The sequence below is a fragment of the Fusarium coffeatum genome (genome assembly GCF_003316985.1).
Source record: "Fusarium coffeatum strain FIESC_28 chromosome Unknown BRIP53273_contig_145, whole genome shotgun sequence".
In the NCBI taxonomy this organism is placed as follows: domain Eukaryota; kingdom Fungi; phylum Ascomycota; class Sordariomycetes; order Hypocreales; family Nectriaceae; genus Fusarium; species Fusarium coffeatum.
In genome coordinates this window covers 34,261-61,802 of record NW_022157938.1, presented here as the reverse complement: position 1 = coordinate 61,802, position 27,542 = coordinate 34,261, and the positions used below count along the sequence as shown (strand labels likewise).

General features: G+C 49.5%; 9 protein-coding genes across 9 annotated transcripts; 6 read left to right on the top strand and 3 right to left on the bottom strand.

Annotated features, from left to right (window-relative positions):
* Nucleotides 1-1,353: 1,353 nt before the first annotated feature.
* FIESC28_06810 (uncharacterized protein) lies at nucleotides 1,354-2,238 on the top strand (the record flags this gene model as incomplete). Its single annotated transcript, XM_031160952.1, has 3 exons — nucleotides 1,354-1,435; nucleotides 1,576-2,067; nucleotides 2,123-2,238. 3 exons carry the CDS (start codon nucleotides 1,354-1,356, stop codon nucleotides 2,236-2,238), a joined length of 690 nt encoding a protein of 229 aa, XP_031014996.1.
* A 587-nt stretch (nucleotides 2,239-2,825) lies between these two features.
* On the bottom strand, nucleotides 2,826-3,609 carry FIESC28_06809 (uncharacterized protein; the record flags this gene model as incomplete). The annotated part of the gene is made up of 6 exons (XM_031160951.1): nucleotides 2,826-2,868; nucleotides 2,922-3,092; nucleotides 3,142-3,248; nucleotides 3,302-3,384; nucleotides 3,452-3,482; nucleotides 3,562-3,609. 6 exons carry the CDS (start codon nucleotides 3,607-3,609, stop codon nucleotides 2,826-2,828), a joined length of 483 nt encoding a protein of 160 aa, XP_031014995.1.
* Nucleotides 3,610-5,642: 2,033 nt separating this feature from the next.
* FIESC28_06808 (uncharacterized protein) lies at nucleotides 5,643-9,475 on the top strand (the record flags this gene model as incomplete). Its single annotated transcript, XM_031160950.1, has 3 exons — nucleotides 5,643-8,424; nucleotides 8,475-9,322; nucleotides 9,380-9,475. The coding sequence occupies 3 exons, from the start codon at nucleotides 5,643-5,645 to the stop codon at nucleotides 9,473-9,475; spliced, it is 3,726 nt and encodes a 1,241-aa protein (XP_031014994.1).
* A 1,427-nt stretch (nucleotides 9,476-10,902) lies between these two features.
* Nucleotides 10,903-13,099, top strand: FIESC28_06807 (uncharacterized protein; the record flags this gene model as incomplete). Its single annotated transcript, XM_031160949.1, has 5 exons — nucleotides 10,903-10,934; nucleotides 11,068-11,147; nucleotides 11,207-11,302; nucleotides 11,358-11,653; nucleotides 11,714-13,099. 5 exons carry the CDS (start codon nucleotides 10,903-10,905, stop codon nucleotides 13,097-13,099), a joined length of 1,890 nt encoding a protein of 629 aa, XP_031014993.1.
* A 1,096-nt stretch (nucleotides 13,100-14,195) lies between these two features.
* Nucleotides 14,196-15,291, top strand: FIESC28_06806 (uncharacterized protein; the record flags this gene model as incomplete). The annotated part of the gene is made up of 2 exons (XM_031160948.1): nucleotides 14,196-14,645; nucleotides 14,698-15,291. 2 exons carry the CDS (start codon nucleotides 14,196-14,198, stop codon nucleotides 15,289-15,291), a joined length of 1,044 nt encoding a protein of 347 aa, XP_031014992.1.
* Nucleotides 15,292-15,398: 107 nt separating this feature from the next.
* Nucleotides 15,399-16,494, bottom strand: FIESC28_06805 (uncharacterized protein; the record flags this gene model as incomplete). The annotated part of the gene is made up of 2 exons (XM_031160947.1): nucleotides 15,399-16,081; nucleotides 16,137-16,494. 2 exons carry the CDS (start codon nucleotides 16,492-16,494, stop codon nucleotides 15,399-15,401), a joined length of 1,041 nt encoding a protein of 346 aa, XP_031014991.1.
* Nucleotides 16,495-19,465: 2,971 nt separating this feature from the next.
* On the top strand, nucleotides 19,466-24,685 carry FIESC28_06804 (uncharacterized protein; the record flags this gene model as incomplete). The annotated part of the gene is made up of 3 exons (XM_031160946.1): nucleotides 19,466-22,942; nucleotides 22,997-23,650; nucleotides 23,702-24,685. 3 exons carry the CDS (start codon nucleotides 19,466-19,468, stop codon nucleotides 24,683-24,685), a joined length of 5,115 nt encoding a protein of 1,704 aa, XP_031014990.1.
* Nucleotides 24,686-25,419: 734 nt separating this feature from the next.
* On the bottom strand, nucleotides 25,420-26,183 carry FIESC28_06803 (uncharacterized protein; the record flags this gene model as incomplete). Its single annotated transcript, XM_031160945.1, has 4 exons — nucleotides 25,420-25,573; nucleotides 25,629-25,765; nucleotides 25,869-25,884; nucleotides 25,957-26,183. The coding sequence occupies 4 exons, from the start codon at nucleotides 26,181-26,183 to the stop codon at nucleotides 25,420-25,422; spliced, it is 534 nt and encodes a 177-aa protein (XP_031014989.1).
* A 731-nt stretch (nucleotides 26,184-26,914) lies between these two features.
* On the top strand, nucleotides 26,915-27,425 carry FIESC28_06802 (uncharacterized protein; the record flags this gene model as incomplete). Its single annotated transcript, XM_031160944.1, has 3 exons — nucleotides 26,915-27,000; nucleotides 27,151-27,257; nucleotides 27,334-27,425. The coding sequence occupies 3 exons, from the start codon at nucleotides 26,915-26,917 to the stop codon at nucleotides 27,423-27,425; spliced, it is 285 nt and encodes a 94-aa protein (XP_031014988.1).
* Between the last annotated feature and the right edge of the window lie 117 nt (nucleotides 27,426-27,542).

Below are 27,542 nucleotides of genomic sequence, written 5' to 3'. Positions count from 1 at the left end.
AACTTTAAGAAACTGTGGTTTTCGCAACAAGATCAAACGGAAACAAACTTGGTTTGAACGGAGTACTCCGTAATAAAACGCAAGCTCATCGTCAAATACATCATACAGCTCCACTATCACAATAGAAGTTACGAACAGCCCAACCATGTTATGCTGCCTTGAACAAAACTGGATTGGTGACCGTACAACATTGGCTTCCGTCAGTTACGCTACTTGTCCGGCTTTTGCCATGGAAATTCGAAACCGTCAAGACTGAAGCCTTCTTATCGATTGGCTCTCTGAATCTCTATCTCCGTCCTGTCCTGTCCCTCCCGGTCTCACCCCTGCAAACACAGCCCAACAACCCCGCCATTCACAGTGGGTAGAATACCTAACCCCCCCCCGAGGCCTCGCCGGCGTACCTCACGACCCGGCAAGCTGTCCGTATACCCCGCTATCACCGTATCGAAGCATCTGTGGAAGCTCGTTATTCCTACTAAGGAAAACGCCCGAACGTCTTCAGGGGAGCTCGCTGATGGTTGTCCCTAAAAGGGGATGTCACAGTGCATCCTTTTGATGCTTTCGTGCACCCTTCGGGCACATTCGTTGGAGTTGTGGCGATCATAGAGAAAGGCACATATGGATGAGAGTTTGCGTTACAAACACACATACAAACTGTCGTCAACAAACTTGCTCGACAATGCAATGCCGAGCAAGCGACAGAGTTTTTGCTTCTATCTGACCTTCAGCAGAACGCGTCATGGTGCTGCCAGATGTCCTCCACAGCATCATCGTCGGTGTCTTTTCTCACGTGTCCCCGCATCTCAGTCCCCCTTGCAACCTCCACGCCTGGATTCCCACGCCACGATGCGATACGACTGCCCAGCCCAGGCCTTGGCCCCCGGTTTAACTTGGTACCTCCCCGAAGTATCCCGTTGACCACTAGCTTTCTTGTATCATTTACGCCGTCTTGCGCCTATTCACCTTGCTCGCTCGCTTGCTTCCTTCCCACACCATTTTGCTACATCCTTGGAATCTCTCTGCATCTTTATCCGCGGTCGTGCATTAAGCTCCTGGGCATGTTGACCCTCCCTGTTTTAGCTAGCTTGGCCTTCCCATCCTGGGATCAAAAGGCCATTGTTGTTTCATTCTTGCACACTCCAATAAGTTCACTTATCTTGCCCAGGCCTTCCACAGACCTTGGAAGCGTCCCAGCTGCTTGCCTTGTGATTCTGCTGTCGTCTCGTCTTGTCCTGTCCTGCTACTTAACATCAGCTTTCCCGATAGTTCCTCGAAACTAATGCTCAAGTTGTCTTGTGCTGCCCCTCTTCCGCTCTGCTCTCAACTGTGCTTCCCTTACCATCATCTGCCATCATGACGGGCGCTGTCGCTACCCCCCGCTATAGCAACGACGACTTTGAGACAGCTTCGATTCGCTCAGCTGCCCCTTCGTATGGTAAGTTGACTGAGATCCATAGCTTTGAGCTCAATCAATCAGGGATATGGGGCCTGTTTGTACCAACAAGCTAGACCTCACTTGAGAGAGCATCGCAATCTGGCATGCGATCAGCCTTACTGACTTATTCGTCGTTCCAGTCTCGGAAGCTCCCTCCTATCACTCAATAAACCCGTATCCCGAGACCTTGCCTTCATACACCCCTCCAGTTCGACCTCAAGCAGCCGTGAGAAGCTCCATGATCCCCTCCAGCAGCGGTACATCCACTCCCACAGCCCGCCAACAGACTATTGGCTTGCCTCCAGTGCCTGCGGCTCCTTTGCGATCTCAGCCAAATCTGAATAATTTTCGTATTGCGACATGGTCATCTGTATCCAGCAACCCCGCCGCTCGACACTACCAGAATGTTGCCAACCGGAGATTGACGGCACAGCGTGATCACGTAGGCAGCCTTCGTCGTGTCATGACCGATATCAGCGAACAAGAACAAGAAAGACCCGTGTCGAGGCCTCTAGAGGACCCTTACTTAGTTGGTGAGGTGGCTGCTACTCGAGCTCGCCAGGAAAGAGTCGCACGCGAGACTGGAGAGGATGTTTTGATCCGAGAAGATCGTCATTGGGATTGGTTTCTGGGTAAGTTTGCAGAACATAGAGAAATCGTATGGTGTTGTCGCTGATGACTGGCTAGCTCGGATGAAGGACTCGGATGACCGGCAAAGAAGCTGGGCTTCTTATCGTCGAGATGCGGAGGTCGGGGGTCGTAAGAAGCTCTTCCGTCGTATGGGCGGACGACGGTTGCTTTGATTTTGCTTTGTTGGTTTCTTTTTTGCCCTTTTTGTTGGGCTGGGTCGCTATTGCTATGCTATAGGCGACTTTGCCCGAAGCACATTGTCGCATTGTCTCAAGGCGTTATGATCTAGATTGGGTTACTGGTATGAGGCATGACATTTGGGTATTGGTTTCTCGGGTTTCATGTGAGCTCTGACAGACGGCATGAAATATATGTGGTGAGTCGAGCATTCTCTTCTGTCACTCGCTTTCAATTGTAGGGTTGCATAGCGCTAGATAATTGCATTGCATGAGAAAGCTTGAATCTCAAATAGTCAAACGAACTTTCCAGAATTACTTGACATTCTGACACAGCCTCGAAAACATCATGTTAGCATAAACTGAGCAATTATACTTGAAGCTAAATACTGTCAACTTCTCCGCCGTTCCTCTACCTCTTTGAAAAATATGTTACACGTCCAGTAACGCCATGCCCGATGCACAAACAATGGTTTATCCCTGAAACTCGCTAGCAGCGTAGTCCTCCCTCAGCATACATGTCGACATCTCATGGGAAAGGTCGAATGAACGAGTGTACGATTGCGGCGAAAATCGTGTACCGTTTAACCCTTGCTCTTGGTGTTGAGAATAAGGGCAACAATAAGGCTATATCAGAGTCAGCATAAAATCAAAATGCAGTATGTCGTTGCATTTCTTACCCGTAAAGACCAAGAACTTCGCCGAAAATGAGGATCAAGACCATGCCAACGAAAATCCTGGACTGTTCCATATAAGCACGAACACCACTGTCACCAACAATTCCAATACAGTAGCCAGCGGCAAGACCAGTCATGCCGACTGCAATACCACATCCAAGATGCATGAAGCCCCTGCTATTATCAGTATTCGCATTTGTTGATGGGATGCGGGTTGACGTACGAGAACAAGCTGTAGTTCTTGGAAGGGTCGAGATCCTCAGCGATGAGGACAGAGATGACGAGCGAGTAAACGGCGATAATACCGGACATGACGACGGGGATCAGACACTGCGAGGTACTTTAGAAACGGTCATTGGTCGGCTTGACGATAGATTCAATACCTTCATGATAAGATCTGGTCGAAAGGTACCGACACCAGCAATACCAATGCCGGACTTGGCTGTGCCGTAGGCAGCTCCAATACCTATCAAGGCCGTTTAGTATTCATTCTCAAGATCGTTGTGTCGCGTAGAGGAGATGGAGTGTCGTACATCCGAAGATCATTGCAGCTGCAATTCCGGCCTAGAAAGTCGCCGCATCAGCAATCGCGTCCACCCCTGGTTCCAGTCCAACGATAGAGCCGGACGTGAGGGATACTTACCATCCCAATAAAGGGGGCAAACTTGGGGGCAAGCTCTGATTCTGCCATGGTGAAGAGATGCGGCCGTCGACAGCTCGGAGGTCAAGGGCGGCGTAGGAGTTGAAGTTGGAAGCTTGATGATGATGTAGCCTGCTACTGGTCCAAGGCTACCAGAGAGAGATGCAAGCTGATGTGGAAAGCCAGCCACACTGGAGTGGGTTGGTTCAGCCAATAGAAGGCGCTGGGGTGGCTTTGGAGTGAAATCACGTGATTTTTACCAAGACAGGTAGGTAGGTAGGTACTTGAATATCACCAGTGAAAGGCAGAGTTCATTACTCATCCCATAGTTCTTATTCAGTTTTATCGCCTCTATTGGTATTATATTCCATGGTTTTCTGAAGTCCTGATCTCACAATTTCTTATTGCACTGTCAGGTTCTTACGACGTAAGTGCCATAGAAGTCAAGGCACAAAATCACCGGGTGTACTCGTGTCAGTGGAGGTCTTCCAAGATTGCACTGGTAAGTTGGTAACCATTTTGATAGGTACTAATCACTCAAGGATGAGGGACTGGCTTGAAGGTAGGCCTTGGATGGATGGATGCTTATTCGCCTGTGGTTTGTAGCAAGGAAATTTCATTGCCAAACCCAAACCAGATTGACAAACGTACTATGCATAATAAAAGGATGCACCAAATGTTAGAAATAAGAATTAACGGCCCCTAACGTAGCATGACCCTTAAGTCCCTTAACGAAAGACGTTTAATTGCTGTAGACCTCGTTTATTGCACCGTGTTTAATTGAATTTGATTCTGGCTTTCTCACACAATGTCACCTCGACTACCCAGTATCCATCCATACCTACGAGGAGCGAGGACATTCATGAAAGACCCGGCTTGACTTGTGACAGAAAACCCCAAGATCAGTACATCAACCCAGACACTATGTAACAGACCATGGAAGGACAACTGAATGACTCGGAGATACACAAACAAGAAGAGACCATTCACTGTAGGTACCTACGTAGCAGCTACTCCAAACAACCGACAATCTTGAAACAAGGCAACCGATCTGTAACTGACTTTGTTAGCTTATTAAGAGCTGATCATTTCCATCGTTCATTTCTCCCTCCTGAACAATACCATACCATATCATCATCTCCCCTCTCTAATATTAAACCCTCTTTTTCGTATCCACGGTGCAACGCCGAGATCCATGCTCTTACACTACGACTATACCCCAGCATATTTCATCCCCTTACCGTGGTACTAAATAATTTAACTGCCCATCCACTAACTTAGTAGCTCAGTCACTCACTGGGCACTACGGCGCCCACACTGCCCTCCCCGTTACCCCCAAAAAGCACAGAGGCCGCCATCGAACAGGTGGGTTTTATGGTGGATCTCCTAGCACTGGCTTGTCCGCCGTTGGCTCCCTGTCCTCTGGTCTGTACAGTAGGTACTGTAGTTACAGTAGTACCTCCATGTGGATTGGGATTGGTTGTGATCGCTACCTCTTTTACCTGCGACGAGACCAGTGCCTGGCCTGGATCGTGAACCTGCAACTCCCTCCAAAGTGCATCACTAGAGGACCACCCCCAAAAAACCTCTTGAGACGACGACCGCCCATTGCTTACTATAGCCATCTTTATTGTCGTTCGTCCTCTCCTCGATCGGTCGACGATCTCGGGATCAAGGTCTGAGATTTGCCAATTTGCTCATCCAGCCGCCTTGTCCGGCGCCCCCCCTCGAGCCCAAACTCGCAAAATCACGACACGACACTTGGACAGAATCAACTCCTCAAATCCTTCTATAACGCCTCTCTAGCTACATCGACGGGCGCTACCCCGTGAGGGTATTCGCAGCGCAGCACATCCGGACGATTGTCGCCCACGCTTTCTCTTCAACATTACCCTAGCTTAAGGGGACGGATTGGCGTCGACTGACGGCGGCGCATCCGTCGAAGTCGGCTGTTGATACGCCTGATAACGAGCTTCCAGCCTCTGGCGCTCACCAAACTGCCGGTAACATTGTTCCCCTGGTCAAGCGTTTCCCTTTAAATCCCAACGGTGTCCTGACATGCATCTTGTAAAGTATCTGTTACCATGTCCAACTACGGTTACGATCCTCGAGGAGCTCCTCAACGACCACCTCAAAGGGGCTACGGCGATAATAACTACGGTCAACGAGATGCTGCCTTTTCTAACATATTTGGCTCCGATCCCCCTCCCGGCCGATCTCAAACAATGACTTCGTCCTCCTCCATGCCTCCGTCCATGATGGACCCTGGCCGCACTCAGACCATGTCCTCCATGTCCTCCGGTATGCAGAGGCAGCCACCGCCTCGTGCCCCCCCGGGTCATTATGGTGACCACCCGAACGCCGGCAGAACTCGAACAATGGACAGCAATAGCATGATGGGAAATGGTTACTATCCTAGCCAACGTTCGGCATCCGGCGGACAGCAGATGCCACCTCATTATATGCAGCAACAACAACCACACCAGGCGAGACGTCCGTATCCTGGACCTGGACCTGGCCCTGGAGGACCGGCACCTCCGCGAATGGATCCCAGAGGCCCTCCTCCGCAGCAAGCTCCTGGTCCCAGGACGCCAGCTCAGCGTTTTTATCAAGGAGGACCAGCGCCCGCTATGAACAATGATCCTTATCGCTCACAATCCCTTGCTTCTGCTCCTCGGCAGCCCATGTATCATCCTCCTCCAAGCGCATACCAGCAGGCCCCCGCAAACCACCTCCGCCAGGCCCCATACGCGCAGCAGAGCTCGGCCAGGACCACTGCTCAAGGACGAATCGTGCCAGAGCGTCATGAGGATCGTACTATGTCTCTGACTGGCAACTATCAACCTCAGAGCATGGATGCCCATCAGACTATGAGTGGCCGAGTTATACCTAATAGGCGAGCACCAACAGAGCTGCCTGCCACCAATGGATACCCCAACTCGATGCCTCATGCTCCTGGAGCACAAACCCGAACATCCAGCATGGTTTCGTCTAGTGGCGGCGGCGATCACGGCAGGACAATGTCGATGGCCTCTACCATAGCACCAACCATCACCCCCTCCGAGTCAGATGCATCCACACTGGCTCAGCGGCCTACCAGGAGCAAGTCGATAGAGAGCGAACGACCCCCAACTGCGACCAAAATTCGACCCCCCCTCGTATATCCCGCCCTTCTGTCTCGAGTTGGAGAATGCTTCCGCAAAAAGATCATTGTCGGCGACCGTACAAAGAACGAATTGACATACAAGAATGCCTTCAGTGGATCTGAAGCAGTGGATGTTCTATCATACATTATTAGAACCACCGATCGCAACCTTGCTTTGCTGCTGGGACGAGCGTTGGATGCCCAGAAGTTCTTTCACGATGTTACTTATGAACACCGCCTACGAGACTCCCAATCGGAAATGTATCAGTTTAGGGAGACACTAATGGACGAGCCAGAAGACAAGCCTGCGGTTAATGGTGTATTTGTCCTTCTTTCTGAATGTTACTCCCCGACTTGTACTAGGGATCAACTCTGTTATTCTATCGCCTGTCCTCGACGCCTGGAGCAAGTTTCTAGGCTCAATCTCAAGATCAACCCCGGCCTGCGAAAGGAGGACGCCGTCAACGCCGTTGATGACGAAGCGGACCAGACTGACGAGCAGAAACTTTGGATCAACTCAGTCCCTAAGGAAGTTGCCGAGAAGGTGGGAGATCGAGAAAAGAAGAGGCAGGAGGTCATTTCAGAGATCTGCTATACCGAACGAGACTTTGTTAAGGATTTGGAATATTTGCGAGACTTTTGGATTCTACCTTTGCGATCAAAGGCTTCGCCAGTACCTGTCCAGCGTCGCGAAAAGGTTGTCAAGACCATCTTCAGTAACATTATCGACCATCCTAGCATTCATACCGTCAGTTCCCGATTTGCCTCTGGATTGACGACTCGACAGCAAAAGGAACCTATTGTGCACAACATTGGTGATATCTTCTTGGAGTATGTTCCTCAGTTCGAACCCTTCATCTTGTACGGTTCGAAACAATTGGAAGGAAAGTTCGAGTTTGAGAATGAAAGATCACTGAATCCTTATTTTGGCAAGTTCGTGGATGAGATTGAAAGGCGCAAGGAATCAAGAAAGCTTGAGCTGAACGGTTATCTGACTAAGCCAACAACCCGTCTGGCTCGTTATCCCTTGCTACTCGAGAACGTCTTGAAGTACACAGAAGACGACAACCCTGACAAGGAGGATATTCCCAAGGTCCTAGTCATGATTCGAGATATCCTGGGCCGAGTCAACGCAGAGTCCGGAAAGGCTGAGAACCGATTCAACCTTAGACGACTTCACGAACAGCTTCGATTCAGGCCCAACGAGAGGGTAGATCTTCGACTCACTGAAGAAGGCCGCGAGATGGTCTTTAAGTGCCAGTTTAAGAAGACACCCACCGATCCTGCCGAAATTACAGCCTTCCTGTTCGATCACGCCGTCCTCCTGGTCCGTATCAAGCAAACAGGCAAGGCTGAAGAAATTAAAGCATACCGCCGACCCATTCCTTTGGAACTTCTTGCAATTAAGGAAATGGATGAAGTCATTCCAAAGGATGGTAACATGAAGCGGACTTCGTCAAGCTTGATTCCTTCGATTCGCAACAATGTCAACAACGATCCAGCAAGGAAAGAAGGCTGGCCGATAACGTTCCGCCATCTTGGAAAAGCCGGCTATGAACTGACGCTTTTTGCAGCGAACCAGGCGACACGCCAGAAATGGCTTGAATTCATTCACACCGCGCAGGAACGTCTCCGGTCCCGAGCGGACTTCTTCAACACCACAGTTATATCAAGCAGGTTTTTCGCTGGTACTAACCGAGTTAACTGTGTTACGCCATTCGGTAAGTTTTCCAAAACGCAACACAATATTCTTATTAACTAATCAATGCAGATGGTGGTCGTAAACTACTGTACGGCACAGACAGCGGTGTCTACCTCTCCGATCGTAAGGTGAAGGATCAGGTACCTCGCCGCGTTTTGGAGACTGCTAGTGTTACTCAGATTGATATTCTTGAGGAATATCAACTCCTCTTGGTTTTATCTAACAAGACACTGCAGTCATATCCTGTCTCAGCCCTCAATCCCGATGAGCCCGCATTGTCTAGGAGGCCTAAGAAGATCCAGAGCCATTGCAGTTTCTTTAAGACGGGAATTTGCTTGGGTAGACATCTGGTCTGCTGTGTCAAATCATCCGCCCTTTCTACTACGATCAAGGTTTTTGAGCCTAACGACGCCATGACCAAGGCCAAGAAACAGAAGGGTATAGGCAAGTTTATGAGCGGCGGACACGATGAACTTAAGCCGTTCAAGGAATTCTACATTCCCACCGAGTCGTCGTCTGTTCACTTCCTCAAGTCCAAGCTTTGCGTTGCCTGCGCTCGAGGCTTCGAGGTTGTTTCCCTTGAGACCCTCGAGACACAGTCTCTGCTTGACCAGGCTGATACTTCGCTCGACTTTGTGGCCCGTAAAGAAGGAGTCAAGCCGATTCACATCGAACGACTTAACGGGGAGTTCTTGCTTAACTACTCGGAATTCTCCTTCTTTGTTAACCGCAATGGATGGAGGGCTCGACCTGAATGGCGAATTGATTGGGAGGGCACGCCGCAAAGCTTTGCGCTCAGCTATCCTTGGATTCTTGCGTTTGAACCGAACTTTATTGAGCTTCGTAATATGGAGAACGGTGCTGTGCATATCGTTCCTCGCAAGAACATTCGTATGCTGCATAGTAGCACACACGAAGTAAGTAATCCTTTTGCAGCGGCAGTCTTAATATTGGAATGCTAACGTAAATCACAGATCTTGTTTGCCCACGAGGATGACAAAGGAGATGACGTTGTCGAGGCCATCGACTTTTGGAAGAGCAACCACAAGTCAGAATTACTCGGTTCATAACACTAAACAACTCCCAGGCCTAGGAATGGGGCGTGTTTTTCTGGAAAGATTTTTTTCTCTTCTCTTCTTGTACTACTTGGTGGCGCCCGAGTGCTGTGGCGTCAACCATCCATGACGTGAGATACTCGCAAGAGTGTTGACGGTTTTCGGCCTCTCTTGACATCTTCTATGTGAAAGGAGGTGCAAGACTTCAAGCCGCACTTCGGAATGCTATGGATGTTGCTGCAGCGCTTCTTGCTATACGAACAGTCGAGTCAACACATGATGGGACTTGACGGCTGGCCACGCCAGAGGGGCGGATCAAGGGGAGGGTGCCGTCAAGACTTTGAGGAATAGCAGGTGTAGACAGGAGATGAAGCAGACGATAGTGGTGGATGAGATGAGATGAGACGAGGTTAGATAACGAGATGGAAAAGAGGCAGAAGGGTAGGAATCTCGTAGCTTGTACTCTGGAAGGATGAGCGATGTTGAAGGTGAACGGTATGGAGTGGCCTGACATGGCATCGCATTGCATTGCATGACATGACGTGGCAAGGCATCGAATATTGGAGCTTTTTGCTAAAGAATGGAGCGAGCGTCGTGAATAATGGGAATGGTAAACGACAGTACTATAGTAGCTGAGATAGATTCACACAATTGTACTAACTGGGTCTAACTACCTTACCTATTATCGTGTATGTGTTTGCCTGTATATAGTATTTATAGTAGGTAAGTATGAGTCTGGCTGGGTATCAAATCTTGGATGTATCTATGAATGAATAGATGGATATCGGGCTGGATCTGGATCTGGATCTAATTACAGCACAGCACAGAACAGTCCCTGTATGTCTTAGCTAGCCGCAACGTTGGCGGGCCACTGTAAACCGTCCAATCCCGTTATCTGTGACCCTGACATTTGCATGAGCCATGTGGATGTGTCGTCTGTGGCTCGATCATACTGGTGGTTAATAACTGTTTCAGCAGGGTATCGAGGGAAGATATGATTCCAGATTCATTGTCATTCCTTGACATAAAAATCTGGTCCTTTCGGGCCTTGATAGGGGATGGTCTCACCGAAGTTTCGAGTTGTAAGGACCTAGGGTCTCGCCTAAGAGCACCTAAGGTAGTATACCTACCTGAGATGCCCAAAGCAAGTTATTATCTCGCCTAAAAAGAGGTACTTACTACCTACCTACAGATAAAGTCCTGGGCGTCATGATAGTGGAGGTTGTGGTGGACGTCAGTGCTCGATATAGTTCCATGTTGTAAACTTACTGCATCCTCAATTGCATGTGACATCACCTCGACTCGTACCTTCAACTAAGTATCTACCTCTCACTCTTTTCCTTTTTTTCCCCTTCCACTGATCTACCGCATCTGTCACAACTAAAGATTTTATACCCTGGCAAGGCGTGCATCGCGACAATCGTCAACCAAAGATTGTTGCGATGGCTATTCCCTTCATCGGGAGGCTTCGCCCGTGAGTTTTTCCCCTTTCCTTTCCTTTCTCTTGGCCTTCAACTTTGAGTTGAGTGGCTTTGAAGATCAGCGACGCTGACACCCATATCTGGTACCTAAAATGCGCCTCCTTTGCTAATCTTCAATTGCTTTAGCTACGAGTATCTTGCCCTCGTGGGCTCATTTCTTCTTGTCGGACTTGAGGCAGTCATTCGCGTCTTGACATTGGCGCTGCGTGAGTCGCACACAGACCGACCCCAAGCGGTGTAGAGACTTTACTAACATCAATCGCAGCCCCATTTCTTGTATCGCTTTTTTACAGAGCTTCCAGGAGGCTCTTCAACAGGTTCTCTGCTCCTGCGAGGAGAAGGGCGGAGAGTAAACGTAAATGTTAGCATGTTCCCGCCTGCATTAGCTCCAAGTCCAGACTAACATGATCAACCAGCGATATCCACTTCTGTTCGAGACGCACCAGACTTTGTCGAGTTGTGTCGCATCTGGGGCTATGAGGCCGAGGAACATATTGCTCAGACCAAAGATGGATATCTTCTAGGTCTTCATCGACTCCAATGGAAGAAGGGCGAAGAAGGTCAGAAGGTAAACTACGGACCAACAAGCTTGAAGAAGAAAGTCATCTACATGCACCATGGCCTCCTCATGAATTCTGAAGTTTGGGTTTCTCTCACTGATGAGCAAAGATGCCTCCCCTTTGAGCTGGTTGAAAGGGGATACGATGTTTGGGTGAGTTCTTGCTTACTGGCACGGCTAATATACCAGGCCTCGTCAACTAACAGCTTATAGTTTGGCAACAACCGAGGTAACAAGTATTCCAAGAAATCGATTCACCATTCTCCAAACTCGAATGCCTTTTGGGACTTCTCTATCGACGAATTTGCCTTTCACGACATCCCGGACAGCATCGGTTACATCCTCGAGACCACACAGCAGGAGAGTCTTTCGTACATCGGCTTCTCGCAAGGCACAGCTCAGGCTTTTGCCAGCTTAGCTATTCACCCCAAGCTCAACAACCAGGTCAACGTCTTCATCGCTCTCGCTCCTGCCATGGCTCCAGCTGGCTTATCTAGTGGAATTGTCGACGCGCTTGTCACGGCATCGCCTTCTGTTTTGTTCCTCCTGTTTGGTCGTCGCTCTATCCTCAGTTCCGCAACCATGTGGGAGACGATTTTGTACCCGCCTATCTTCAGCAAGCTTATCGACATGGGCCTATCGTTCCTGTTTAACTGGCAGACCCTCAATATCTCGGCCAGTCAGAAGTTGGCAGCATATCCTCATTTGTACTCTTTCACAAGCACCAAGAGTGTGGTTCATTGGTTCCAGATCATCCGCAACAAATGTTTCCAGATGTACGACGATGATGTTCACCAGCCGATCAGTGTTACCTCAACCAGGAAGTACTCCAAGGTGGCCAAATACCCAACTCGAAATATCAAGACACCCATTGTGCTGGTGTATGGAGGCAGCGACTCCCTGGTAGATATTAAGGTGATGTTGAAAGAGCTGCCGCCTCAGACTGTCGCAACCGAAATTCCTCACTATGAGCATCTCGACTTCCTTTGGGCAAGAGATGTGGATATGCAGGTCTTCCAGCACGTTTTTGATGCGCTTGATAGCTTCACCGACGCTGAGCATACAAAGGAGGAGTATGATCGATACTATATCAGCCGGCAAGAGAGTCTTCTAGGTTCAGGATATGCATACGCAAATGCTCATCAGGGTAGCGAGAGCGAGTCTTCGACTCTTACCCCGAGCCTTGAGGGCACCAACGTTCTCCAGCTAGCGCCCGCCCCTCAGCCTCACCGAGCTCGAGAGCCTGCTTCTGGAATCCCTTCGCCGAAGAACACGACACGACACAGAGTGAACTACTCTATTGATAAAATAGAAGAGCCACCGGTTACCCCGACTTTCCAACCCGAACCTGACGCTGCTCAAGAGCTGGTGGATGAGAGTGTCCAAACCCCTCTGGCGGCTAGAGTTAAGGCTGGTGTTAAGCGTAGCGGAAGTGTCGGGAGCAACATCAGTCTGGACGGTATGCGAGAAGGTCGAGGAATCACCATCGGAGCGAGTAGAGCCGTCGGAGGTGTGGTGACCAAGAGCGGTGCCAGCGGAACTAACGGAGAAGGCAGCCCCGGTAAGGAAAGTGGTTCAGAAAAGAAAAAGAACAAGTAGGTGGTTTAAGTGGAAGTGAGTGGGTGCTGGGAAAGAGGGGGGGGTGTTGAGCCATATCGTATCGTGTCTGATACAATGTTTATTCATTTTTCCTGTTTTCTTTATTGTGGAAGCAACAACAAACAACAAACGGCCTAACTGACATATACTACAACAATTTAGGATGACATTTAATGTCTTTTCACGATTTATGTAGCCCACGTTTGCACAACACTGTCTATTGAACTGAACTAAATTGAAGCTTGGATGTATGGAGCGCCACGAGAAACGAAATTGCATGGAGAACGAAGCAAAATGAACGAAGCGCTTGGAATGGTTGTGTCGACAACGTCTGTCTTGGTTGGGTCCTATTTGACTAGGGTTAGCAGGATGTCTCCTCTCTACGCTCATGTAGTAGGAAGTTGAAAAAGGATGACGGTGCGAGAAAGGGCGTGTGGGTCATACGAGATGGGATGCGGCTGAAGTGAACTAGGTACATAGCTCCAAGACAGATGGACACCGGTCAATATGGATTTCTATGTTCTATAATAGATTGTCAACCCATTCAACTGCCTGGCGCTTTTCGGTTCAGAAGGGCCGACGGAATCCTTTATGAAACTACTATATACCAAATTGTACTACAGCTTGGAATACGAGATACGACGGACTTGCATCCCCAATAATATCGTCTAGCCCGCGGCTTTGCTTTGTACATGATACACTTGATAGGCCCTTGATGATGGCGATGGGCCAATGTTTGAATAAACAGAATATGCGACGCTCCGGCGGAGCGAAGGGTGACATATCCGATCCTGAGTTGTGAAAGCAATCGACACATCTGTTGTCTTGTTAGTACTGATATCCATACATACTTATTTCTGTCCTACCTAGACTAGACTCTCTTACTAGCGCAGCGTTATATGTCAGTATTGTCTCATTTAGCTAGTCAAGTAAAAGCATTTGACCAGTCGCTTTCAAGCTGAGATATGCGAGCATAGTAAGACGGAGGAACGTCCATTTCACTCGAAAAACATAAATGCAGGCCGCTCCCTTCACCTTTTTCTTTCTTTCCTTTTGGAGAACATAACCGCATGTTTACCTCTTCACTTTTCTTATCATGGCAACATACGTTCCCGATCTCACAAACCAGACATGGATTGACCAAGGCGGCCTCTTTTACTACTGCTTCCAGAACCCAAAGGCCCAGTACTGCAAAGACGTTCCTGGATATTATCAATATACCATCGACCTCGCTCCTAATGCTGCGTTTCTTGCCATTTTCACTTCGTCGTTGATCGGGTTCGTTGTCACTTGGATCATCACCCGCCGAGGCACAGCTTTCAACATTGCTCTAATCCTTGGCCTTATCTGCGAGGTCATCGATTATGCCGGACGCATTCTAAGTTGGCAAAATCGCTGGAGTGAGAATGGGTTTCTGGTGCAGATTTGCTGTTTGACTATTGGGCCTGCTTTCATGGCTGCTGGTATCTACCTTTGTCTTCGAAGGATTGTGTCAGCGTTCGGGTCAGAGAACTCGAGGCTTCCTCCAGAGTACTACACTCGCATAGTAAGTTGGTGTTCATCTGCTATGGTCGATGCTAATATCATACTACTCCTAGTTCATCCCTTGCGATGTTGTGTCTCTTGTACTTCAAGCCCTAGGAGGTGCCATGGCTTCAATCGCTTCTCACCAGCACGAAAGTACCGACACAGGATCAAACATCATGATCGCTGGTCTCGCCTTTCAAGTCATAACAATCCTCAGCTTCATCATATGTTCAGTCGACTTTACTCTTCGAACGATCCGTCGCCAACGTGCTCTCGGCGAAGCCGCCCTCGATCAACGTCCTGAAATAGTCAAAGTTCGTAACTCTCGCTGGTTCAAGGCTTTTCTTGGGGCCCTATCTCTTGCCACTTTCTGTATCCTTTGGAGAAGCGCCTTTCGAGTTGCGGAGTTGTCTAAAGGGTGGGAGGGCCCTATCATGGGCGATCAGTATATGTTTGTAGGCTTTGAAGGTATTCTGATTGTGGTTGCTGTAGTAGCACTCAATATTTTCCATCCTGCAGTCTGCATGGGGGAGTTGTTGAAGCTGGATGATGGTGGTCTCAAAGGGCTCTGGGGGTTCCGACGTCGCAAGAGTAGGATTGCAACAAGTGAAGACTCGGTAGAGTATGATAGAAAGGCACCAGCGACGGAGACGATGGCTGTATAAGATGGATATATAAATACGGTTATATCCCGACTAGAATGGCCATTTGATAATACTTCTCTCAAGCATATGACTCAAGAAGCTCTAACTTATGCGAGCTGGTCAAACACTTAACCAGTGCCGAATGTCTTTTGTAGGTGCTCTACTGCGTCTTCTATCATTTTATACCCTCGTCCAATTACCCCATGAAGAGAGAGGATAGAGTGCGTTCCGCCATGCACCATCGAGGTTTCGACATCGACTCCTAAGCCCTTCAGCTGCTGGCTGAATGCCATTGCCTCAGGGGCAAGAAGGTCCATCTCTGCAACAGCCATCCACGTCTTTGGAAGTTTACTCAGAAGAGTCCCTGGAGCCAAATTAGGGCTTGCATCCCATCTCGAGCGATGGTCGTCTTGGGTAAAGTAAAGATCTCGATACCATTCCATTCGCGCGGATGTAAGCCAAGGAGCGGTCTCTGCATTGGGCTTCCAAACCCCTTCGACAGTAGCGGTACTGTCAACTACCGGAATGAACAGCAGTAATGACGCTGGTGGATGAGCTACTGTATTTGGTAGTGAAGGCTGCGCTGTTGGTAATTCGACGTCTGGATTTGATGCAGAGAGCGCAGCGACGATGGCTATATTGGCCCCAGAAGATGTTCCACCGATAGAAATGCGAGACGTATCTATGTTCTGTAGCTCGGTTGGGGAAGATGCAACCCATCTAACAGCGTCGATGGAGTCTTCGATTGCAGCTGGAAAGGGGTTCTCGGGGGCTAAACCGTAGTCAACACTAACGACTACGCATTGCGCTCCTGGTTTAAGTGTCAGTTGAAATACACGATAAGAGACTTTCAGAGAGATACCTACTCTCACAAGCCCAGCAGCAGAAATCCGTTCCATTGTTCAAGCCCCCTACTGCCCATCCACCACCGTGAAACCAAATGAGGACAGGCCAGCCTCGCTCATCACACTGCCCTGTAGGAGTGTAAACCCTCACCCTGAACCTGCCAACATCATAGTCGTTGATACTCCCCACAGGGATAGGCTTTGTCCCTCCTGGTGGCAAAGACACTTTCTTTGTTCTTGTTGATCCATCCCAATCTTTGATTTCATCTGGCTCGATATATTGCAAGTGAGCCTCGTGATAAGCGACGTATTCAGGATCCAGTCGGTCTCGTATAGCGGGGTGAAGGGGCTGCCAAATCTTGCGGTGTTTATCTACCATTGTAGACGAGGCTAGGTTAAAGTAGACTAATGGTTTGGTAATATGGATGTTTTGGAAGCTGTTTCGAAGACCCTTGATGTGCTACTGTACGTTGCAAAGACTTGACGCTCTTTGATTCTTGACAACCTGAGGTGAAACATTAAGCCAAATCAACTAACGTTAACCCCCACCATTAAAGACCCGCAGACTCCAATGTACCTTAGCCAACTGTCTTAGATAAGTATGTAAGATTTGCACATGAACATCATGAAGGTTCTCTCGACAGTTTGCAGAACCACAGCTTCAAGTGTATGCAGTCGAATCCGAATCCAAATCCAAGTTGAAGTTCAAGGTCAAGCTAAGGTTATCCTGGCTCCAGCAATTGACTTCAAGTTCCGGTGCCGTATCCGGCTTGTCCGTACCCGACAGAGCCGTAAATAAGTGGAGACCGCCGAAGCGCCGGTGCCGTCGATATTGAGTGAGATCGGATACCATATCCACCAACTAAAATACATACAAGTTTTCACAAAGAAAAGACTCTGGACTTGATATGACCAGGCTTGGTAAGATATCAATCTGCAAGTTAGAGCCCAGGCAGAGCCATGGAACAGCGATTGTGTTGTGTTACCCTGTTTAAGCAAACAAGTCAGCCTATAAACCCGGTAATTTGACACAGGTTTGGTTCCATTTGCATCCAATAACTGCGCCGTTGTTGTCGGCTGCAACGGCTTCCTCTAACAAACCCTCCCTCTGTAAGTGGAGAGAGGTAGTTTAGCAGTTTGTTGGAGCCAACTGCCAAGTCGTTGCGGCATGGGTGAAGTGGATAGAGCGAGATGAAATTGCTATTAGCTTGGCTAGGTAGGGATACCTAGTTTAATAAAGTGTTATTATCCGAGGCACTTTAAACGAGCCTGACTGAATGCAGGGTCCAAGATTGTACTGTACTGTACTGTAGGTACGGTAATTATGGGAATGAGGGAATGAGGGAAAAGGAGAAATTACCATGGTGCCATGGACACAACCTGTTGTACGTCTGTATTGGTCGGCATATAATAGGGCTGTGGCTCAAGGCGGCTGACATGCTTCGGTCGTTCCGTTATAGGTCGATTTAATATGTTTCGATGCAGTCAGATGAGGGTCAAAAGGTGTCTAGTCTATACTGTACAATACAGAGTACAGCACATGTTACCATAAAATCAGCCCTACAACAGAATAAATGACTCTGGGTCCTTGCGATTGGGTATACAGAGATTCACATGAATTGGATGTTTATACACACCTAGGTACTTGCTACCATGCATGATGCTTATCAAGTCTTTGACTCTCGGGCAGTCGCTGAACTCGAACAAAGACAAAGATCGGGTAGTCTAATTGTTACAATGCTTTCTTGTTGTGTTTTATCTAAATAACAAAATTGAATATCCATTCTTTGTTCAATGGGATTCTCAGCCCAAGCTAAAGCTCTACCCGGGCTACTAACCTAGAGAGGTCATCAAACACGATCTATAGTACATTGCGCCATCCCCAGGTGACGTATGTGTCCCAGTACGGGCGGTCTTAGTTACTGTTAGGCGGTTCTCCCGCTGATCTGACAGCGGGCAAGTACTAATTAGCGAGGCCGCCCAGTGTAGAACATATTCACATGAAGCGCCTAAAGAATACTTTACCTAGGCAATCTGTTGTGGATGTTGGGTTTCTCGTTAATAAGTATTTAAGTATTTACAGTGCAGCATACATGCAAAGACTCTCAATGTTGAACCAGGTCATATGGGGTCTTGAGCACGAGCCTTGGGCCGATGACGGTGGCACAGGCACAAGACAAGGCCGAGTTCATAGGTAGGTCTCAGGGTTCCCCAGGTATAGAGGTAGGGTACGTACCTAGGGAGAAGAAAAAAACAATGGAAAAAAAGGGTGGAGTCACTGAAAGGTACCTAGGACAGGTACTTCGAAGACTCGCCCGTTGAACACTTATCATCACTTAATTGTGGCTTGGGAGCTTTAAAACAACAGACATTTCTGTACTGTAACATCAATCCAGGGCGTTCCCGACGATATACTGTTAGCACCAGGCAACTTGGTCTACTATCTAGAGTTAGGTGAGGTAGGATCCTCGGAGCCTGATTGATCTCCAGTGACGTCTCATTAATCAATCTCACTCATTCACTCTCTCCTTCTCGTTTGGACCTTTTGTCCTTTCTCTTATTATCAGCTAGGTACCTATCTTCCCCATCACTCGCTAAACCCTGCCTTGACACAAAGTCTGAACCTCACTATTCTGATAACTGTCCTTTCTTCCTCCCATCCACCCATCCATCTTAGGACTTCCTCCCATCTACCTTAGTACTATAGGTACTGTACTGTACCCACGACACGGGCCATCGTCTCTCACACCGCACGACGTACTGTAGGTCATAAGTCTAAGGCTCCCACTCTACAGTACCAAAAGACAAGGACCCGACAGGACAGTGGAACTGGAGGGACCCTGCCCAGTCCTGCCCAGCCTACCTTGCCCAGCCTACCTAGCCCAGCCCAAGGCCCAAGACTACGTCTGAGTAGGAGGGGCTTTCGCTTTCAATCAATCAATCAATTAATCCATCCATCAACCCGCCGCTTTCGAGTCCGCTCGCTCGCTCATCACGTCCATCCTCCCTCCACCGAACGAGATCCATCTTCTCCGCCGAAGCTTACTCGACCGCCTTGCCTCGCTTTGATTCGATATTTGATTTTGCGCACAATAACATCGTCGCTCTTTTCATCCCTTCAACCTCCCCTCTTATGCCACCCACGACAGTGAGCGTCGTCTTCAGCTCTCGCCATATTTGATACCGTTGACCTCGACCCCTCAATGCGACCCGCCTGCGCTCATCAACCCTCGACAGTCTATACGAGGTAGACGCCCGAAACGCCAAGCCCAAGCGGCCCTGAATTTTGTTCTTACAACTGTTCCCGCAAACCCCGTCACTACCTTCAACTCAACCAACAACCTGCCGTCATGTCTTTCCGCGGCGACGACCAGCGGAGATATGGCCATGTGCCACCCGTGCGGTATCCAGTTGCCAGTCGCGACCAAGAGTACCAGCAACAACAACAGCAGCAGCAGCAGCAGCGACAATCACCATACGAAGACCTTGGGCGCCGAGCTAGCTTCAACGGTGGGGATGACGCCGCCTATATTCAGCAGCCAGCCAGCCGCTCTCCCGGCTTCGGTTCTGGCGACGATGAACTCTTCATAAACAACAATTCCGCCGCTCGGCCTGGCTATGGTTCCACCAACAGCGCGCTGTCGGGCTACCAACACCAATATCAAGATGTCCCTCCTACGCCCACGTACTCGTACAACCCTCAAAGCTTTGCGCAGTCATCGGGCTTCTCACGGTCGACCTCCACCAATGCTCTCCCCTACCGTAACCAGGCCCAGCCTCCGCCCCCATCACGTTATGCCTCGAATGCTAGCTCATATACACCGCAAGCTTACGACCCATCTGCTTATGCAAGCACAAATGTCCCACAACGACAAGGCTCCTACCAAGGATACAACAATTATGGTCAAAACTATGGCTCGCAGACGTCTCCTGGCTTCAGCCAGTCTACTGGAGGCTATCCGCAATCAGCAGCTTCCCCTGCATTGTCATCTGGCTTTGACCAGCCCTTGCGGAGCCCCTCAGCCGGGGGGTATGACCAGTCTTATAGCCAATATCCAGGTCAATTATCCAACGGAGGGGCGTCATTCTCGAATGCCTCGCAGCCCCCGTACCCCACTACAGCGCAGATGCCTGTTGGACCCTACTACTCCCCGAATGAACACAATGCACTCTATAACAGGGCATCCCGTTCAAATTCCCAAGCATCACCGATCGGATCCCCTTCGAACGCTGGATCAACATCGCCTGGCCTGCAACGACACCCAACGAATGCCCCATTGCCAAGTAGACCTGTCGACGATGAGCTTGCTTGGAGTGCTGGACACGAACGAATCACAAGCGATAACCTGATGCAAGAGCTGGAACTTGAATTGGGAAGCTCTGGACAAGGCTATCGCCCACTCCCGGAGCCCGAGAACGGCCGTTACGATGACGATTTCCATGGGCAGCAACTGCAGCGTTTCGACTCCGGCGCCACTACGATCCCCAACACAGCCAGCCGAACGACCTCGACGCGGACCGGCCAGACCGCTTACGAACCCGAAGACGATGACGACGACGCGTACGGAGAGGCTGGTCTAATGGCTATGCGACAGGCTGAACTTGACGAACAGCGTTTCAGCACTGGATTTGGGTACACTGATATGCCCGTCATGGCAGACCCTTCACCAGAGCCCGCTCATACTAACTCCCTGTCAACGAACCTGTCAACCAGCACACTACATACCCACCCCGAAGAGCAAGTTCATAGCAGCGACAGTGAATTCGCTGGCGTCGACCTGGGAATGCTGGGTGGTGGCTTTGGAGGCACTTTGACTTATGGTGGAGATGTTGGATCACCGCCCAATTCGTCTGGTCAAGATATTGGTCGACCTCTCCCTACACCAGGCTATTTCAACCGTGCATACGACCAAGGTGAAAGTGTGCCGGCCCTCAAGACGGCAGAGATGGACTATGGTGGCACAGGAGGCTTGCAGCCACCCACGCAGCATCGATTGAGCTTCGATGAGGAAGACGAGCGTGTATCACTACGTTCCCGACAGAGCGGAACAGAGTCACCGAGCAAAGATGAGCTACAAGATCTGTTCTATCATCCAGGTCTATCAAGTAGACCCTTGCCAGCCATCCCAGGGCCTGGATCCGACAGCAGCTCGATGCTCTCAGTACAGACCAACAACCGTCAACAGTATCAGCATGCATACTCTCGTAGCACAGATTCGCGATTTGGTGCGCCAGATAATCCCGAAGCCTATTATACCGCCGGTCAGCCCTACAACCCGCAACCTGAACGTTCCATATCATTGGCTGGGCACAGCCACACGCCTCAGGTGCAAACACCCGCTCGATCCAGGACTGACGCTGCCGAAGAACGGAGGAAACTTGCCAGGTATGGTCACCAGCAGGCGCCTTCGAATCAGTCTTTCCCCGAATATGAAACTCCTGCTGGCTCAATAGCAGCATTTGATGGAATCACTCTACCAAGTGGCCGCAAGAAGAAGTTCATACCTTCAAAACTCAATGCTTCCGATTTCCGCAGATGTCCTGAACCGTGGGCGCTCAGCGGTCTCGAGGCCTGGATCCGCGAGATGGGAGAAGGCGAGCAAGACTTGAGAAGCAAATCAATCGAGGAGGCCTTGATCAACTTGTTTACCGGCAAGATTCCAATGATGAACGTGGCCGATGCCGAGGTTCTCAGCACACATGTGGTGTCGTCGATGCTAGAGCGAGGTGTGCTTGTTCCGGAAGAGGAATGGGTGAAATTTGGGAATGGCCATATCTCGGGAGTCTTATGGCAATTGACAGGCTCTGGATGCTACGCTCCCAAAGTTCATGATGAGGAAATTGGCGGTCGTTGCTATTCTCATCATTGTACCCGCACCTTGAAGAAGGTCGACCTCGAGGAATTGGCCCAGGACTCGAAGCCTGCTGATGATTGGCACGTGTTCTACGGACTTCAGAAGTCTGACTGGGAATCAAAGCCAAAGAAGGAAGTCGAGCGTCAGAACATCCTTCACGAAATCGTTACTGGAGAGGAGAATTATATCAAACAACTGGACATCTTCCGTATATACTACCGCGATCAACTTCGGATGATGCAGCCCCCGATCCTGAAACCCGAGAAGCGAGACAAGTTCTTGCATACGGTCTTCGGAAAGCTTGACCAGGTACAAGAGATCAACAAGGACCACTTGTTGTCGCAGCTCAAATATAGGCAACAAGAGCAAGGTCCCTGGATCATTGGCTTCAGTGATCTATTCCGAGAATGGATTCGCAAAGCCAAGTCAGTATACATTGAGTACGCCTCGGCTTATCCCAACGCAGTCTATCAGGTTCGCAGAGAAGCCGATCGCAACATTCTTTTCAAGCGATTCCTCGATGACATGCAGAAGCAGAAGGTCTCGTCCAAGCATGACTGGACTCATTATTTAATTGCGCCAATTCAGCGTCTCCAGCGTTACACTCTTCTTCTCGAGAGTGTTGAGGGTAAAATGATCACTGACAGTGAGGAGAAGTCGAACCTGGCCAAAGCTATCGCAGAGATCCGACAAGTAACCCTGGAATCTGATGCCAAGGTGGCTGAACAGAATAAGAGAGTACAAATGATGGAGCTGAATAGAATGCTCGTTCTCAGGCCAGGCTTCCACTCCGTTCTGAACCTGGACCACCTCGGCCGCGAATTGATCTTCCAAGGAGATCTCCAGAGGATGGGGTCCAAGGGAGTCAGATGGGTTGATACACATGCCTTGCTCTTTGATCACTACATGATTTTGGCAAAGACAGTGACACCGAAAGAAGGCAAGGACAAGAAGTATGATGTTTCAAAAGAGGTAATTGTAACCCGCTCGCTGATTTCGGAAATTTGTTACTAAAAGAATGTATAGCCTATCCCGATGCCCCTACTATTCCCCGAGAGTGTCAACGATGAGCCAGTCCAGAAGCAGAAGGGTATTACTGCTCCGTTGGGCAGGACCACGGCAGCTTCTGCTTCCACGACTCAGCTCAACAAAGTAGGAAGCAATACCGGTAGGCCTGGCCTGGAGCACGCAGCTACGAACTCCTCTCTTGGATCTTCCTTGACCCCAACTGGCTCCAACGACCCCGAGGGTAGAATCCTGTACCCGTTTAAGGTCAAGCACCTGGGCCATGAAGTATATACCTTGTATGCGTCGTCAGCGAAGGATCGAGCTGATTGGTGCAACATGATCATTGAGACCAAGACACGACATGCCAAAGCTCTTTTCTCCCAGAACGCTGAACCTTTCAGACTCCGAGTCCTTGCGGATGCTGCTTTCCATTATGACAACACTTCCATATACGCCAGGTATCCAAGTGTTCCGGTCAAGGGCACTCCCCTTGATCGAGCCATTCAGGAGTTGGAGAGTGTCTTGGGACCAGCCCAGGGCGTCGCTCCCGTGTGCCGTGCTCAAGTCAACTGCGCTACGAGCTTTACTGCCTTTGGCAAGTCCGTGATCGCCATTGGAACCGATTATGGTGTCTACATATCCGAGCCATCGAATCCCCGTGGATGGCAGAGGGTAAACGGTTTCCTTTTTTCCCTGGTGTGATATAGCTAACATTATTTATAGACGGTTCAAGCAACCCGCGTGACTCAGATCGCTGTCCTTGAGGAGTTCGCTGTCTGTGTGCTCATCGCCGACAGGAACCTAATCTCTTATCCTTTGGATGTCATAGCTCCGGTTTCTGACTTCTCGGCTCCTCTTAATGACAACCCTCGACGAGCGCCGCAGAGGCTGGCTAAAGATGTGACGTATTTTGCCACAGCCAAGATGAAGGACAGGATGCTTCTTTTCTATAAGCGTAAAGAGGGTCTCCATACTTCGTTCAAGGTTCTTGAGCCCATTTTCCAAAAGTCCACCGAAAAGAAGTCACGACTCTTTGGCGGGCGCAAGACAAGTGGTGGTTCGGCAGAGACGTTCCGCGACTTTGACGAGTTCTTCTTCCCAACCGAGTGCTACTCGCTCAGCTTGTTCCAAACATATATCGCAGTTGCAACAGCCAAGGGAGTTGAAATGCTCACGCTGGACAAGAAGCAGCCTATGTCCATTCCCGACCTCAAAGCACCAGCAATTGCTAACATCGCTGGCCGTATCCGGGATCAAAAACCACTCGGCATGTTCAGGCTCAATGAGAATGAATTCATTGTCACATACGAGGACTGTGCGGTGTACGTGGATAAGCACGGCGACGTCAGCCGTACACTCATCATGGAGTACACGGGTAAGCAAAAGAAGGCTCGTGGTGCGACCATGTATGGACAGTATTTGCTTCTCTTCAACGAGGATTACGTAGAGGTTCGAAACGCCGAGAATGGACGCCTGCGTCAAATCATTGCCGGCCGAGATGTCCGTGTCCTGGATCTCGGCGTTCGGGGCCCTACAGGCAGAAGCACACTAAATCCGCAGTCACACACCAACGGTTATGTGCACTCATCAAGTGCCGGTAGTGAAGGGTCGAAGGGCACTGTCAAGATTGCCATGTCTCACCCAGAGCTTCCTGGTCGACAGATCGTTTTGGAGATGCTTTTGAATGACGGTCACATGGAGAAGTAAGAGGGATGAGAGATGCGGTTGATATAATGGTTATGATGAAGATCCATCCTCACGAGACGACCCACCTGGCGTGGTAAAAGAAACTCGGCACAAGCACGCGTCATATGAGATTATGAGACAGATAAGTGATGGCTGTTTCGAGGAAGGGGAGTATTCTTTGCTTGTGTACATGTACATATTAAATCTGGTTACCCACACAACGTTCTATGGCCCTGCAGCCTAATGATTGGATTTATGGCGGAGGGATCTTCTTGTGGCAGGGCGTTCATAGGTGGTGCAAGCAAGTTGCTGGTGTTATGGAAGCCATCATGAATGATACCTAAACAATACTAGAGGAGATGGTTCTGGATAATACCAAGTCACTGTGACTGTGGTTATTATATAGCTTAGTGATATATGTGAAGTACATGTGCGTGCGTGTAGTGAGTCCTCAACAATTGTACGAGGCTAGACATGTCTTGTACAGTTTATTCATTGAACCCAACCCCAGTTTGTTTTGATAATTACCATGCTTTAGCTCGCAAATAAAAAGTAACTACCTATTCCAAGAGCTCCCTTACCCTGGAACTTGAATTTTCGAATTCTCTCCTTTTTTTTCTTCTCAGGAGAATACATCCAGCTATTCCGGAGGTTTATAAGGATGCTGTTGAGTGTGAAACTGGAGACCATGAGATATGCCCGGCCACAAGTTAATTTACAACCATTGCCTAGTTTGTTCCAGTCCAAGGGCGTATTTAAGGCTTAACCTCCTCGATGGTCTCCTTGGCGTCGGCCTTGATATCCTCGACGACGCCGTGCAGGCCCTTCTTCTTTTCGGACTCGTACTTGAGAATGCGAGAGACCTGGACGACACCAACCATTCCGAGGAAGAAGTTGACAGCAGCGAGGCTACAACCTTCTGTTAGCTAGCGGTTCCACAACTCGAGGATGGGAGGTCACATACAGGTAGTTCTTGGGCTTGATGATGAGGCACCATCGAGTCCAAATAATACCGGTGCAGGTCAGGGCGAGGTTCTGAGTGAAGGAGAGCTTCTCGGCGGGACGAGCGAAATCGGAGACACCGGCAAGGACAAGAGCCCACTACAAGCGACGAACCAGGTCAGTATGTGTGCTTATATCGCATGTTTCGATGTGATCGTTATTGTAGATGGGTTATCACGGTTTGTAATTATCGTCAACGAACCTTCATGACGGGAGCCCTACAGCCACGCATATTAGCAAAAAGCGATCTCCACAGCCCAACATTGATATTTGGTGGGACGGTCTCTCACCAGAAATGCACAGTCTTGAACCCAACCTCACTCTCATACATGCGCTTGAACCAGCCTTGCTGTTGCTGCTGGGCGCCATCGGTGCTCTGCCATCGACGGCCGCTGCCCTGGTAGAAGTTCTGTCGGAAGGTTTGCTGGCGGAAAGCCTGGCGAGCGGGCTGGGCAATGGTGGCCTGGCGGAAGAGAGGGCGCGAGGCGCGGAAGATGGTGTTTGCGGACGAGGCCATGGTTGCTGTTAGGTGTCAGTGTCGATATAATTATGCAGGTCAGGTATCAAATCGAGGTGGTCAGAGCAAGTTGGCGCGCATTCGAAATATTTTGCGACAAGAGCACAAATGGAAGGGAAATGACGCAATTGCTTTGGCCAATAATAACTTAATCAATGACTTACACGTTTGTCTCTTTAAAGGGTGGAGGGAGGAAGGTTCTTCAAAAAGACGAACGGGACGGGTTGTAGAGTCTAGTCAAGTCGAGTCGAATCAAAAAGACGAGGTTCAATTGAAAGAAGCTTTGATTGAGAATGAACGTTGGGGCAAGGGTCGGTCGCTTTCGCCCCGAGATAGCCTACTAAGGTACCTTTACCCACTACGTACAACTTTTCCAGGCTGCAGGCTTAGTGGATGGTGCGCTAAATCCTGTATTCTCTTGGGGACGGGAGACCCCAACTTGACTCAAGCCCGGAAACCGGAGATATCGTGTACCCGGGATTTAGTTGTACCTAACGTGGGGGAAATGTGCCAGCGGCACCGGAGGCTGTGCATAAGTTATGTTATGCAGCTCTATTAGTCGCATAATTGACTTATGCAAACCCGCCCTCAGTTTATTCCGTCCGAGCCTCATTGAGGATCCTTGCCAACCACAAGCTCACAATTACTTATCACGTCAAGGCCGATCCGACGACTCCTTCGCTTCGCTATCCCACGACCCAAACCACCCGCTCAATTCCTTAGACCTCAGCATGTCGGCCAAGTACGCTTTCACGAAATCACTCCGCGAGGTGCGATTCCTCTTTTGCCAGACTTCGGAACAGAGCGCGGCTGTCCGGTACGTTTAAACCATACCATTTGCTCCCCAAGCGCCAACTACGAGAGGTCAATTGGAGGAATTGGAATTCGCGAGCGATCCAAAAAATATTACAGAAGGACTATAGAGCTGGAGAAACATATGGACTGACCCATACTTGCGCCGACATAGATCATTTCTTACCCGATCGTATCCTACCATGAAGCGCAACAACCCCAACATTCCCATCCTTATTCGTGAAGCTGCCGGCACCCAGCCCAAGGTCTTTGCCCGATACGGTCGGTATTCCAGAGCATCTGAAGCTCCTCCGATACGCATCTGGAAACCACAGCAATACTGACATATGATGTACAGAGCGAGGTGTTGAAAAGTCACAGATCCTCGAGGGTCTTTCTGACAAGGAGATTGAGGACACCGTGACTAGCCTGGTCAAGACTGCTCAATAAACCATTACTGCTTGATATTTGCGAAAGGGGATTAAACTGGGATGGTCCTGGATTCGGACCCCACGACGATGAAATGTACATAAAGGTCAAAAACAGCATGCGACAGAGAGCATTGTA